The sequence below is a fragment of the Tympanuchus pallidicinctus genome, unplaced genomic scaffold, assembly GCF_026119805.1.
Source record: "Tympanuchus pallidicinctus isolate F22 unplaced genomic scaffold, pur_lepc_1.0 scaffold4, whole genome shotgun sequence".
In the NCBI taxonomy this organism is placed as follows: domain Eukaryota; kingdom Metazoa; phylum Chordata; class Aves; order Galliformes; family Phasianidae; genus Tympanuchus; species Tympanuchus pallidicinctus.
Window position 1 is genome coordinate 8,336,781 of NW_026294758.1, and position 14,020 is coordinate 8,350,800.

The window sequence follows — 14,020 nt, forward strand, 5'->3', positions numbered from 1 at the left end:
AGTCAATTTGTGAATTAAAGAAGCATAATTCTACAGGCTAAGCATTTAGTAAAATGCTGTCCTGATTTGCAACCATAAAAGTCAATGTTTCTTTAATTAAAAAGTTTCCTTTTACTTGGGAACTATTTGTTAGCACAAATTTCTGATGTCTTTACATTTTGGACAATAAGATATGTACTGCATAGGCTTTTAAAAAAAAAAGTGTTCAACTGTCAACAGAATATGCCCTGAGCTTCTCCATGTGCAGTGTTTTAAATGTTAAAAAACACTGCACTATATTAAAAACATTGTACTGGTGGTAACAGCAACAACAAAAAACCTCAAGCACACGTACACATGTGTATATACATGACCTGTGCTTAACAGAATAGAAGGCAGTTGAATTTAAGCACAGTTTGTAATGCTGAGTGAAAATAGATTTCACCTGAATGTAACCTAGCTTCTTTATTCCTTCTTTGTTACTTCTATATTAATAGTTATCACACCCCTTTTCAGCTTAGGAGGACACAAAACCAAATTAGCTACATAGCCTGTGTTTATGCAGGTAACTTCCATCACTTCTACAGGTTTCAAAACCTGTCTTTCAATGTTTGTTGGAACCTACACAAACAAAATGTACCAAGTTTTGTGTGTGCGAGCCCTGCTTGTGAAATTAATTAAACCATTTGTACAAAATTGCAGAGGTCCTAGACTCTAAACCTGTTAAAAACAAAACAAAAAAAACCAACCAGTTTTAAAACAAACACCTGAGCTAGCAGAAGTGTCATTTTCAGCAGCTGGTAGTCTCTGTCGTAATTTCAAAGTACATGCATGCATATTCGGTGTTCTGGGAGAAATGCTTTTTCAGTTAAGACTTCTGTTGTTTCTGTGACCTACAGATCTGTTCAAACCAATACTGATGCATTTACTTAAAGCAGTGTGGATCTTATTGGCTGGCTGACATTCACTCTATTTTGTCTAGTCTCCCTCTTATCCACTCAGTAATTAATTTGATTAATTTATGACTAATATAGCAAAGGATGGGATATAAATCTTCGCTTTTTTTAAAAAAAAAAAAAAAAAGAAAAAAAAAGGAGAAAACAGTTGGAGGTCCAATTCCTGGTTAAAAACTGTGTCTTGAAACCATCCAGGCCCTCCTACTGACTTGTCAGCTCTGGGTTATTTTCAGAAAACTTTATTTGAGTTCTTTAGCTTCAATCGTAAGTTTTCCCACAGACTTGCATGGTATGTGTGAGTGGGAGATTGAATAGTGGCCGCTATTTAGCCATTGTTTAGTCTAGTGTATGTATGTTTACATCTCCCTTTTGGATTTATAGGCAGCCATGGCAAAATAAAGATTGCGCTTCCTTGATTGAAGAGCCTCTTAACCAAAGCACCTGGTGGCTCAGAGGGGTTCTTTTACAGTTTGATTGTAATTGAAATTTTTGTTTTCTTAATGCTGGCTAATTTTTATTTAATGTTGAGTGTTTCTCCAAAACACAATTTAAGTTCCTGCTATGCCAGCCCTAAAACAATAATATTGCTCTCAAGGACCATGCTAGACATGCAAACCAATGAATAAAAGCAGTAAAACAATGAAGGAAACAATCTGATAAATAGTATGTGGCTTTAGTGCACTGTTTGGCTTGACTTTGTTTTTGGGAATCAAGGCAAGGATGGCACAATATCAAAATGATAGTTAGGAAGAAAAAAAAAAAAAAAAGGAGTATTGGTAAATTTTCATTTTCACTCTTTGGAAAAAAAAAAAGATAAGAAGTGAAAGGAGTAATAGCATCGTGGAGAGCTAAGAGGGTAATGAAGGAGGAAGTACCTATGCCAATTTTGTATACTGCAAAAATACTTTTCAAATGGTGAAAATTAAAAGCATTTTGCAGATGGTCCTCCTGGTCATCTGTTGTTGCTTTACTTTAGTACTGTGGCTGTTGATACTCAGGTTGTAATGCAAGAATTAAGTTTGCAAGTGTTCAGAGTTTCTAGTCTTAACTTCTCTCTCTATAGCTGTCATTAGTCCGGCAGATGATGATTCTGCAATGATTCCTTATCTGAAATTTAAATACACAGTCTTGTAGAGATTTGAATTTATGCAGAGTTTCAGTGGTTCTCACTCAGTCTTAAAGCAGCCTGACTGGGTACAATAAGTGATTAGGAATAAATCTGAAATGGTCCCTGATATAGAATATACTGTAAGAGCATATTCTCTCTGGAAGTAGCATAAATGACCACATAAATATTTTGCCATAAGAGCTTTAAATATGTTTATGTGTAAGGTTATGTGCACTGCCATACACATTTTGATGTATTCAGTTACATTCTTGTTTTTAAATTAAATGAACACAGAACAGAATGAAGATGTTGGAGTTAGTTTTATTAGTACTGTATTAGTACTATTTCATAAATATAATGCCTTTTTAGAAGATTATGCAGTAAATTCTGCTAAATTCTAAATACTAATGTGAAATAGAATTCTGTTTCTTCTTTGGTTTAAAAAAATGCACAATGAATTATTAAACTGTGACAGCAAAGTAGATGCAGTACCTGAATATCTCTCACAAAGGAGGCAGCACCAGCACCACCACTGTGAATAAGGAATTCTTCCTTCTCTCAGGCTGTAGCAAATCTTTTTGGCTGTCTGTGAGCAAGTGCACTGTTACTCACCCTATAACAACCAGTAGACATTTAAAAGAGTCAAAAACTTGCTTTGGGAAATATATTTTAAATTTATCAGGTATTACAAAGTGCGTATCTTAAATTATCTGAAGGATCCATCAGAAATGAACTAGCATAATCCCTGTCACTTGCCTTCATGTCTTAGTTCCTGAGTTGTAACTTAAGCTAAGTGCTACAGAAATATTTCCTCAGAAAATACTGTTGATTTTTTCTGTTGAATGTTTTCTGGTTTAAGACCGTATTATCCAGGATCACTGCACGACACTTTCTAACATGCTACAGAAATTGCTGTTTTGCAGTATGACAGGACTAAAATTAATCTCATTTCCCTCATTATTCCCAAACAAGAAAGTGATAAATATTTTGTCATGCTTACATCGCAGCTGTATTAGTCACATTAAAATTCTAATTGCACTTTCCTAGAAAGAAGCCCCATTCAGTGTTATGGAAACAAAATGTACTGGAAAATTTTTCTCCTTAATGGAGAAAAAGATAACATGATACTCTATATGTTAACCCTTACTTCCCTACAAATCTAGAGATACTGTCCTGAGCAAAGAATGTACTCTTGAAACTTAGCATAGGACTTTGTTCTGAATATTCAGAGAATATACTTCTTCAAATGTTTACTTCTTTCATTTTTTTTTTTCTTTTTGCTATCAGTCTGCTACTGCAGCAGAAAGCTCTGAATCACTGAACTTCCTTGCCACGGATAGTGCGGTATCAAATTGTAATCATAATTCTGTTTCCAGGCCAACACTGTTGTGTCTTTTCTCTGAAGATGTGACTTGAAGAATATTTTCAAAATCTTACCTAATTAGATGTGCGTAACACCCTACAAGCCAAAGGACTGGGTTACAATGCTTCCACTCAGGATAGTCACATAGTAGATTTGTATGTATTATGTGCTTCATTTTTATCTACTGAAGTAATTAATAGGCAAGGGTACCACTTTCTCCTGGCCAGTTGACGTCTTGCTGTGCTAATAATGAGTGCTCCTCTGTTTGCATTAGTGTTCCAGTATTTGGTTTTCAGGTTATGTTTGCCTGGCATGTGTTTTAAAAAAAAAAAAAAATTGTCTCCTACAATTACTGAGACTTAAACAAAAAAAAAAAAAAACGAAAAATAAAATGGACAAATTTACATTCATATCTAGCTTCCCATGACAGGAGTTACAGTTTAAAATTGAGTACAATTAGAGCATGAATTCACTGAGGTGAAGAGCAAGTTTTCTTTTCCCAAATAAGTTCATCCTTTTCTCACAATTGTAACAATTCACAGAATCACAGAATTGTAGGGGTTGGAAGGGACCTCCAGAGATCATCGAGTCCAACCCCCTGCCAAAGCAGGTTCCCTACAGCAGGTCAAACAGGTCGGCATCCAGGCAGGTCTTGGACATCTCCAGAGAAGGAGACTCCACCACCTCCCTGGGCAGCCTGTTCCAGTGCTCCGTCACCTCACTGTAAAGAAGTTCTTGCGCACATTTGTGCGGAACTTCCTGTGCTGCAGTTTACAGCCGTTTCCCCTTGTCCTGTCTCCATTCATTCTGCCCCCCACACCTCAGATACTTATAGACCTGGATCAGGTCCCCTCTCAGTCTCCTTTTCTCAAGGCTGAACAGACCCAGATCACTCAGCCTTTCCTCTGGACTGAAACTAATCATTAACCACTTTCACTGGACTGAAACTAATCATATCTACACATCAGCATAGGTAGAAAAGGAGAAAATGACATTAGAAGGCCTCCTTTCTGTAGAAAATCTGGGTTTCTGACTTCATTTAAGAAAATGTCTATCCTCTGAGTAGCATGGATTTCTTCCTCCACATAAGGCCTTTTTCTTGTGTATTGTGTTCTTACATATCTTTTGGGTGGCCTTCAAGATTTCCAATATTCTCAGATAAAGCCAATAGGAAAACTAACCTACAAGACAAATGAATTTCAAAAGCAGAATTTGAGTAGGCAGTCTGTCTGTGTACAGCAGTATGTATTTTCTGGCATGACATGTTTCTTCAGACTTAATGTCTGACCAGGAAGAGTAGTAGCTGGTCAGCAGGCTGAACTACTGCACAGATGCTTTACCTGTAGGGACAGGCAAATCTGTGGATTTGTACAGTGCAACATTTTTTCTGAGGTTGGATATGATTTAGAATTTTAAATTGAGTAACAGTTCAATGTAGCTTAATGTAGTCTGTTTTGTGCTTTGCTTCAAGTATTAAATCTCAATAACTTTTTTCTGAAATCTGGCAGTATTTTTAATTTGCTTCATTTTGAAAAGAACTGCAGGTCTCGTGAAAGCAACACAAACAGTCATGGTTTCAAATAAATAAATATTGATCTGCCTCCATATTTCTGTGCTCAGGACAAGCAGGGTAATCAAATGCACCATCTTCATTATCTAATTTGGTTGTGTTAAATTTCTGTTGCATTGTCATTATAACAACCCAGTTCAGTGTGTGTCGTGAGCAGTATCTGGTATTACTGCCAGTAAGATCCCTGCTACACTGTGTACTGGAAACTTGGTTTTGCTGTCTGAAAGCTACTGCCTGCGTAGAAATGGGTTCCAGTGGTAGATCCTGGATGTTTCTGAGGTTTGTATGTCTGTGTATGCTTGTCTTTTTTCCACTCAGTTTAATAAATAAGAGGGAGATGAAGTGGAAGGTGGTTGTTACTCTTTGGTTGCCAGCATCAATTTGATCGATGGATTACATGACCAGTTTGTCTTACAACTTTGTGTTTGGATTTCTGTACAACTCTTGGATAGATATCTGTTGGCAATAATGATGCCTTACTGTTTTCTGTGCAGATTTATTGGTTTCTGTTATAAAACCTGACTTACTTCGTTCTGAGACTGTACCTCTTCTATGCAGCAAAGTCTTGATGGAAAAGGGAGGACTTTGGTCTTATCTTTCCTGAGTGGCTTTTTTTATACTTCTATCAACTGTAGAAACTCCTTGGCAAGATTCCTTCTTGTGGTCTTGATTACTAGTATCTGCAAATTCAGCAAATTGCTCTTTAGTCATTTTGACCCATCTCACTGAAGTAGCAGCTTTTAATATGCCTGAGTGATATTTTGGATTTAGTATAAAAATAAAATGCTTTGGTTACGTTCGTCCTGTGATTCCATGTAATCTTGTATGAGTGTTTTCCGTATTTCACTGCTGCTCTCGTTAACAATTAGAGCTTTTGCTCTGATTCCTTGCAAAATGTGGATTTTATTATTATTTAATGGTTATCAGCAAGGAGTTCTGAAGATGCCTATGACCGAGATAGCTGACAACGAGGGTTAGATTCTTTCAGAAAGTATTAGGTTGGCTGTATAATGAATATGCTCGTGTCCGTGAAAGAGAATAGTTTTCTGCTGCAGTAATGAGTATAAAACTTTGTATTAACAGTTAAAGAACTGAGGTCAGAATGATATCAAAACTAAACAGTAGGCTCACGCTTTATGGTTTGTCTATATTTCAGGTTGGATATTAGGAAGAATTTCTTTTCAGGAGGGGTGATCAGGCACTGGAGCAGGCTGCTCATGGAGGTGGTGGAGTTACTGCCCAAGCAGGCATTTAAGGACAGGGTAGATGAGGAGCTCAGGGGACATGCTTTAGTGGGCAGTACTGGTGGTGGATGACTATTGGACTAGATAATCTTAGAGTTCTTTTCCAACATTAATGATTCTGTGACCCTCTCCTACTTTGTTCTGTGTCACTACAGAATCAACTAATACTTCACCTCAGGCTTTCTTTTTTATTGACTGTGTAGAGTTAGTAATCAAGGTTGTATTATCAAAACTGGGAGGAGAACAAGCAGAGAATGCAGCATAATTGTCATTAAGACAATTATGTCCCTGAATGATAGGTGATTCCAACCCTAGTTTTTCATCTCTATACACATGCTAAAGCAAAAAGCAAACTTAGAACCAAGCAGACTTGCAGAATAGGTAGGTTAGTTGGATTAAATGCACCAAATAAATTAGCTAATGCTTTGCATAGATCCATAAAACTGTAAAAGGAAACCTTGCCAGAGTTTTATGTTTTTAAGGTTTATTTATTCAACATAAACTGCAACCTCGGCGATCCATCCTTGAAGTTTTAATGGTAGATATTGCAGGGCCAGTAATGGGAATTTTCTGCAGATACTTAGCATTTTGTATGTGTAATTCAGTGTATTTTTTATTATTTAATACATTATTTTATATAATCTGTAATTCAAAATAGCAAAATAATAATAATAATAATAATATCTGAGAATCTTCAGCAGTTTCACAAATTTTCTATTTACAAGATTAAGCTAGTGTTTGTAGTCCTCCTACCTTCAAAAAGTGGGTTTGTCCCACTTTTGCTGCTTCATTAATGGAGAGGTATCTCTGACTGGACTTCAGGTGATCTGCTCTGGATAGGTTTACTGCAGTTGTAACAGCTTTACAATACTGTGGATAACAACAACAAAGACATCTTGTTTAACTTCTGCACTTCTACTAATACTGGGAATTTAACTGTTGTGATTTCATTCCTGAAGTTCTGCTTGTGTTGTTATAATAAGCACTTCCATGTATAACCATGCAGATAACTGAGTTGCTTTTATCCTTTCACACATCAGCGTGAACAAGAAAATGCAATGGCTCGCCTTAAAAAGCAGCAGCAAGAGCTGGAGCACATGAGGCTATGCTACTTGGCAGCAGAAGAAAAAGAGCTGGGGAAAACAGACCGACAAGAGCTGGAGGATATCAGAAATGAACTTAACAGGTATTAGAACAGTTGTAAGACTCCTCTTTTTCCTCCCTTCTTGAACTCTGCCTCTGAATAAGAAAAGGTTTGGTTAAATCATTTATAATTGGCTGTCAGTCCAGTAATAGAATATGTTTTGGTGTCCCTTAGGTAAAGATTGCAAATCTGTAAAATGCTACAGCACTGTACTACAGAAAATCTATGTCAGTATACTTTGGTTTTAATGTTGTCGTAGTTGTAGAACATCAACGTTTTTTGTATGTGTCTGTTTTGAACCGTCAGGTCTAAAGAAGAACTGTATTATGGGGGAGGTGTGGGGAAAGGCAGATATTTGTCCTTATTTGGGATACATTAAATTTTTAGATCTAACGTTGTCCTCATGGCTGTCAGCATTAATACTGTACATCAAAACCTTGTAATGTGAGTGCATTTGCAAAATCAAAATAGGAGCTTTGGTGGTAATTATTACTGTTATGCACTCATCTTAAAGAGAAGTACTCTAGCTATCATATAATACCTCATTTATGTCTTTTTCCATTAATTTCAATATACACAAGGTAAATTTTCATCTTTTATAAATTTGTTTATTTTACTAATTATTTCAGCAGATGCCTTGTTTTCGTATGAAAAGCAAAGCAGTTTTTAATACACTCATCCTCTCTTCTCTTCCATTTTATCAACATCAGGCTAAAGCAACAAGAAGAGAGAAAGCAATTTCAAGATGCTAGAGATAATTCTGCATGTAAAGTGGAGAGTCTTCATACTAGAAAATCAAATGAGAACATAGATGATTATCTCTCACGTCTGATGGAAGAGAGGGATACCTTGTTGAGGACAGGAGTGTATAATCATGAAGACCACATTGTAAGTGAACTTGATCGTCAAATCAGAGAGGCTATTGCAAAAAGAAATGCCACTAAATAAAACCATACAAACAAAACAGCCTGAATTTGAATAGGCTTACTGATGTTTTTAAACCTTCCTCTTCAAAAATGTGTGGTGATGCATAGGTTTGCACATTGTTAGCTGTTTTTGAAGTCAGTGTCAATATTTGCAGTGCGTGATGTTAAGTGAAGTTGTAAGTTTCAGAGGAGGTGGCTGTTTTTAGTGTTTTTGTACTTCTACACATGCAAATATGTTCATATTCTGAAGTGTTTTCTACAACTCCTTCCACTATTGTGGCAGGGTTTATTTTTAAAATATTTAATAATTGTTCTCAACTTTTTGGTCAGTATTTCAATTTATTTTTTTTTAATGTTCCTCAACTATACTAGGAAGAAGTGTCATCAGCTTTCTTCCATGATCAAATTCTTAATTTTGTCCCAAAATGCAAAAGTGACAAATGTCACTATTAAATTGACAAGCTAATCAATTTTCACTTCTGCAACTGCAGTGAAAATAGCTATGTTCTACAGTTCATCTTTCTTTTTAGAGGCAGGCATTTAATTGGAAGGGAAGGAGCTCCCAAACCTTGTGAAACTGAAAATGATTGAAATGTTAAGTAACTAGTATGATCATACAGGATGAAAATGCCTTTGTCCTAGCAGCTTTGCACATAAGACTGTAAGGGTGAACCCAGCCTTTGTTCATAAATACGTATGCAAATGATGTTTGAGTCATTTAATTCAGAGATTTTTAAACACTTCAGATGCTGGGCACATGCATGATAAGAGCTTTACTAAGTAAAGACACTTTTGTCAATCATAGTCTACTCAGTTTGCAATTCTTTAACGTGTGTTTCAACCCGTGTTTTCTCATTGCTGTTTGTATGATTTATTTGATTGTTGAAGTGTGAAAAGGATAGCCTCAAATAGTTCAAAGCCAGAAGAAAGATCCACGAGAAATGTTAATTTCTGCATAGTAGTTGAAAACGTTTTTTTCTAGCTTCCATTCTGTTTGAGTAGATTAAAATCATTCACATGGACTTGACTAATTACATAAACCTACAGCACTGTGTTTTTAATGGGGGTTTTTGTCATGTTGCCATGATTCTCAGTTTGAATCTTGGGTACTGAAAAAGCACTAAATATCTCTATTCAGGCAAAGCATAACAGATCCTATGCAAAGCATTTTTTTCTGTGAACTTGCATGGATGCAACTGTACGTGTATTGCCTTTTCATGGTGTAAACCTATGAAACCATGCCTATTTTTCATGGTGTAAACCATAGAATAGTGCATCTGACTATGCCTAGTATGGGCCCATTTCCTGATAAGAAAGCCTGGGTGTTAGGCCGCTGAAAGCTTTAATGTAGCTACTTATACTCTCACACCTACATTTTTTCAAGTGAAGGTGTTTGGAAAGATTCTACTCCACTAGTAAAGCAAGTAACACCTTGATGAATCCTGCACAAATCCACGGCATGTAATTTTAAGCTTTTATGCTAGTGCTTCTGTTATCATTGATGCATGATCATGCACTGTTGCATAGTCCTGCATTATTGGAAATGAAGCAGGGGATTCTTCTCTCTTACCAAGAAGACTGGAAGACGTTGTTCTTGAAATTGCTTCTTTTACAAGACGTGCAGTTTCTTTTTCCAACACTAGGGGGTCCATTAGACTTACAGATTGCAGAGTGTGTTTAATAGCATTTTCATGACTGGTGATTTTTTAACCGATTCTGTGATTTTTCAGGTATTACATTACTTAATAAACTCATGTTTTTTAGTATTAAAGACTTTGTGTTTCTTTTTTTTTTTCTATTTATTTGAACAAAACTTTTTTTATTGCTGTAGGTCATATGACAGTCTTTGGTGCTTGGAACCATGAAACTGATCACTTGACTTTCAAAGTTAATTTCATTTCTTCAATTTCTGATAGTCTCTTCCATGATTTGTACAGGGAACAACAGTCATGAGGTGGTAAAATTTGAAAGAAGCCATACAGATTAATTTTCTTCTAGTAAATCAAAATATTTAGTAAAATGTACAGTAGGTCAACATTTTTATTATTTTTTTAGGAGGAAAAAATGCCTCAAGCTGCTATTTTAAGCTCTTTGGGACCACTTTGTCTCCTGAAAGTTCAGTACTTACAGGATGACAGGCATGTGTGTTACAGTGTCTTCCTAATTCCTTAGCAATTTTTTGGTCATGCAGCCATTATGCTTCAAGTTCATTATTTGTATTAGGATAAAATAGTGAACAATACTTTGGGCTTTATATTTCAACTCAAATTATGAGGAAAAGGTTGAAGTCTTTCATTCTGAAGTAATCTAGAAATAAATATGTATTCATATTTGTAGTAGTTAGGTATTGCAGACAGCAGTTTGGTACTGCTTTTTTATATTTTTACATTGGAGTCCATGGGCTCTTTGTTGCCATGAAGCCATTTTAAACATTATAGTCAATTCAGTGGAAAGATCAAATACTGTTTTTATTAAAAATAAAACCAAAAATTATCTTATTTTCTATCATAATCCCTCTTTGTGGCAAGAATAAAAACCATTTAAGCTTATTTTAACTTATCCAGCAAAAAAATCCTGCTGGAAATTGTGTGTAGCAAAGCAGCAAATCTGCATATAATATCTATTTATGCACCTTCATAAGGAGCATGAACTGAGATTCTGAGAACTGTTACAAGGAAATTGAGCTCTTCTTCACTTATTATTAGGCTTTATCAGAAAATTTCTCTAAATTCTTAATTGTTCAAGCAGTGAAATGCGTTGTGAAAAAAATCTTAGAATTATAGAAACAAGAAGAAAGGTTTTCCTCTAAAACTGGTTTATTAAAACGTGGCTACGAATAGATCTTTCCAGCATGTTGTGTACTTGGGGATGAAGCTGTAACTACTGTTTCCATACTTTAGCAGTTACCCAACATTTTCAACCCTAGAGTTTTCAAAACTGCTGTTGCAGGGAAGCAGCAATATTTCATCTGGCACTGAGTTTTCAAGTATTCATTGCATTGCTCTCTTGCACTGCAATACAAATGCTCTTCTCTTCCATCCACCAAGATAAAACTTAATGCATGGCTAAAGATGGAAGTCCTTTATCATATCTCGTAAGTGCTACTGAAGTGTTTATAAATATATTGTATATATTTACGCAATTATTTATTTTGCTACTACTGTGCCTCAGTGATCATGACCTGTGTCAAGTCTTGGATAGGAAGCACCAGCTCTGCTATTGTTACAGGCAGAACTGCAGAAAGGCGGCTGCATACTTAGATCTCATTTAATTTGTTTCCCCAGGGGGTTGTATTAGTAGTGTTTTCATTAGAAGTGTTTTTACAGATGTCAGCTATCCAGATATGAAGTCTCTGTGGTGGAGAAGCAGTCAGGAGTTTGGCATTCAGAAGAAAAAGAAAAAAGTCAAGTTTGAGAGACTAATCTATAGAAAAATAATTTACTGACTTTCTGATGTAGAAATGTTTAGCAACCCCATGGCAGCTCTAATGTGAGTCATTGAAGTTTTGCAAGCAGTTATTTTCTGTTCTTAGCTTCAAGAAATGCTACAGCCTGTTGTTCCTCATCAGCAAAGACTAAAATAGTCCTCATTAACAACATTTCTGGAAAAGTGGCATCCAGTACTTTTTTTTTTTTTTTTTTCCTGCAACTGAAATACTTGTAGTAGTTTGACATCATTTTAAACAATTTATGTTTTGCTACAGAAAGTTTTCTTCTAACAATATACATAGCAAGTAGATGATTGTGCAAGTATGGTGTTACGGAATATCTGACTGAAAGAGGTTTGATGAGGCATAACTGCATTGACAAAATAAGGCATTAACATTTAAATGGGCTTACTTTTAACAGGGAGAGTAGAGCACAGCTACTGTGCACTGCTTGTGGATTTAGCTGTTCTCCAAGAAAAGGATAGAACAACTGTTTTCAGAGATTACTTGTTAGTCATCGGATCTGCAGTACAGATGGGGAGAGGCTGTTTATCAGGGAATGCAGTTGAAGGTAAAAGAAAGACTTGCATATGTGCTTGAAATTTGGGCTGCACAGAAGAGTGTGGGTGCCACGTCCCAGAACTGGGATGGAGATTTGGACACCCTGATGGAATGGGAGGTGTCCCTGCATATGACAGTGGAGTTAGAACTGGATGGTCTATGAGGTCTCTTCTGACCCAGACCTTTCTGTGCTTAGAGCAATGAAATTAAATCATCAGGTTTTAAGTTGAGCAGGCAAATTAAGCTAGTAGGCATTTTATAGAATTTAGGTTGAAGCGGTAATGGTAAGCCTTCAGTGCTTTTTATTTGCTTAATAGCTTAGTTGTAAGTGAAGGAATTTTTTGTTTTGTTTCTGGAGATAGAGTAGGATTGAATTGTTCTCCCATCAAGAGACACTGGTTGTACCATTACCCCAGGCCATTCGTGTTCTTCACCTAAGAAGGATGTTTGGGCAATGAGATGATAATACAGTAGATGTTGTAGATGAGGGCTGCAGGGCACTGTAAGCTATTATTTGCTCTATTATCAGAGTTACACACGAAGGTTAGGAAGACCATTTGTTGCAGGCATTAAACTGACATGTAACTTCTCATCCAAATAAGTAAGACAGCTTCGTGGTTCATTCTTAAAGCTAGCACTTTAAGCCACTAATACTCATACATTTGCATGAATATTAGTGCCTGTTTTGTGCAAGCTGCTGAGCCCTCCTGCTTCACTAGGAATCAGTCAAGCAACATCGAGAATCTTTTATTTAAACTGTATAGCAGTTTTGATGTTTGTACAGCAATTTAACACTTCTGATGTGTATGCATATGATGTTTTGTATGCTCAGGTTTATTTTGCATCCCGATTTTTCTGGTGATTTCACAGCAGAAATGGGGCTAATAACTCTAAATAAACAGACTAAGCAGGATGTCAAGATCAAGACAATAACACTGCCAGAAGGAACTGGTAGGTCTATCTACCTCCATGAGAGGGCACTGCTCTTCATGGAAAGCCTTGGACACCTTGACAGTGTGTCATAACCTAAATAGAAATAGTTAAGCTTAGCAAGAGGACATTTTAAAAGGTGTTATCTCTGCATCACAGCATAAGGGCAAAGCAATGCTTGTGTTGCATTATTTCATGCAATGTGATGGCATCTTTCCTGAAGCAGTTGTGAGGAAGGGCTCCTACGAGCAGACGGTGGGTTGTCTGTATAACAAGCCTCTCCTTTTCTCAGCAGCAAAATGAGAGTAAGGGGGGAAAGGTTTTCTGTGTAAGAAGTTCACCAACTGCTTCAGCCTCAGACTGTATGCTGAGGTGGATGCTGTGTTCTGAGTGCCCTGAACGTGGTAGTCACTAGTTTCTAACAGGACACTTCTTCGGCAAATAATTAGAAATTATTTAAATTACCTAACTTCTCTTAGTAAATAAATCAGTATTTTGTTCCATTTTTCTGAATAGCTATAAATTCAACTGAAGATTTTCAGGAGAAAAATGGAAAAAAAAAAAAAAAAAAAAGTTTTAATCTTTAACTCCTTATTTCTATCTGAAGGAATTTAAGCAAGTTGAGTTGCATGCAGCCTTTCAGGAGAAGCTGTTCAAGGAACACCTATCAAGTTTTGCTGCCCTGGGCACAGCTGTATTAGATGTGAGGCAGTACTGTCTGCTCCTGCTTCCTTCTCTGTTGGGTAGAGGAGGAGGAGGATTCCTCATTGTGCTGATGTTTTGATGAACACCTAGCTAGTTAATGCTTGGTT

General features: G+C 36.4%; 1 protein-coding gene across 3 annotated transcripts in view; it reads left to right on the plus strand.

Moving 5' to 3' along the window:
* Window positions 1-10,061, plus strand: part of CEP120 (centrosomal protein 120) — a 38,699-nt gene extending 28,638 nt beyond the window's left edge. For all 3 annotated transcript variants that reach the window (XM_052700876.1, XM_052700877.1, XM_052700878.1), the window contains 2 exons: window positions 7,261-7,406; window positions 8,075-10,061. In XM_052700876.1, coding sequence (XP_052556836.1) covers window positions 7,261-7,406; window positions 8,075-8,312 — 384 coding nt within the window. In that variant the 3' untranslated portion in view covers window positions 8,313-10,061. The remainder of the gene's footprint in view (window positions 1-7,260; window positions 7,407-8,074) is intronic.
* Window positions 10,062-14,020: the final 3,959 nt, after the last annotated feature.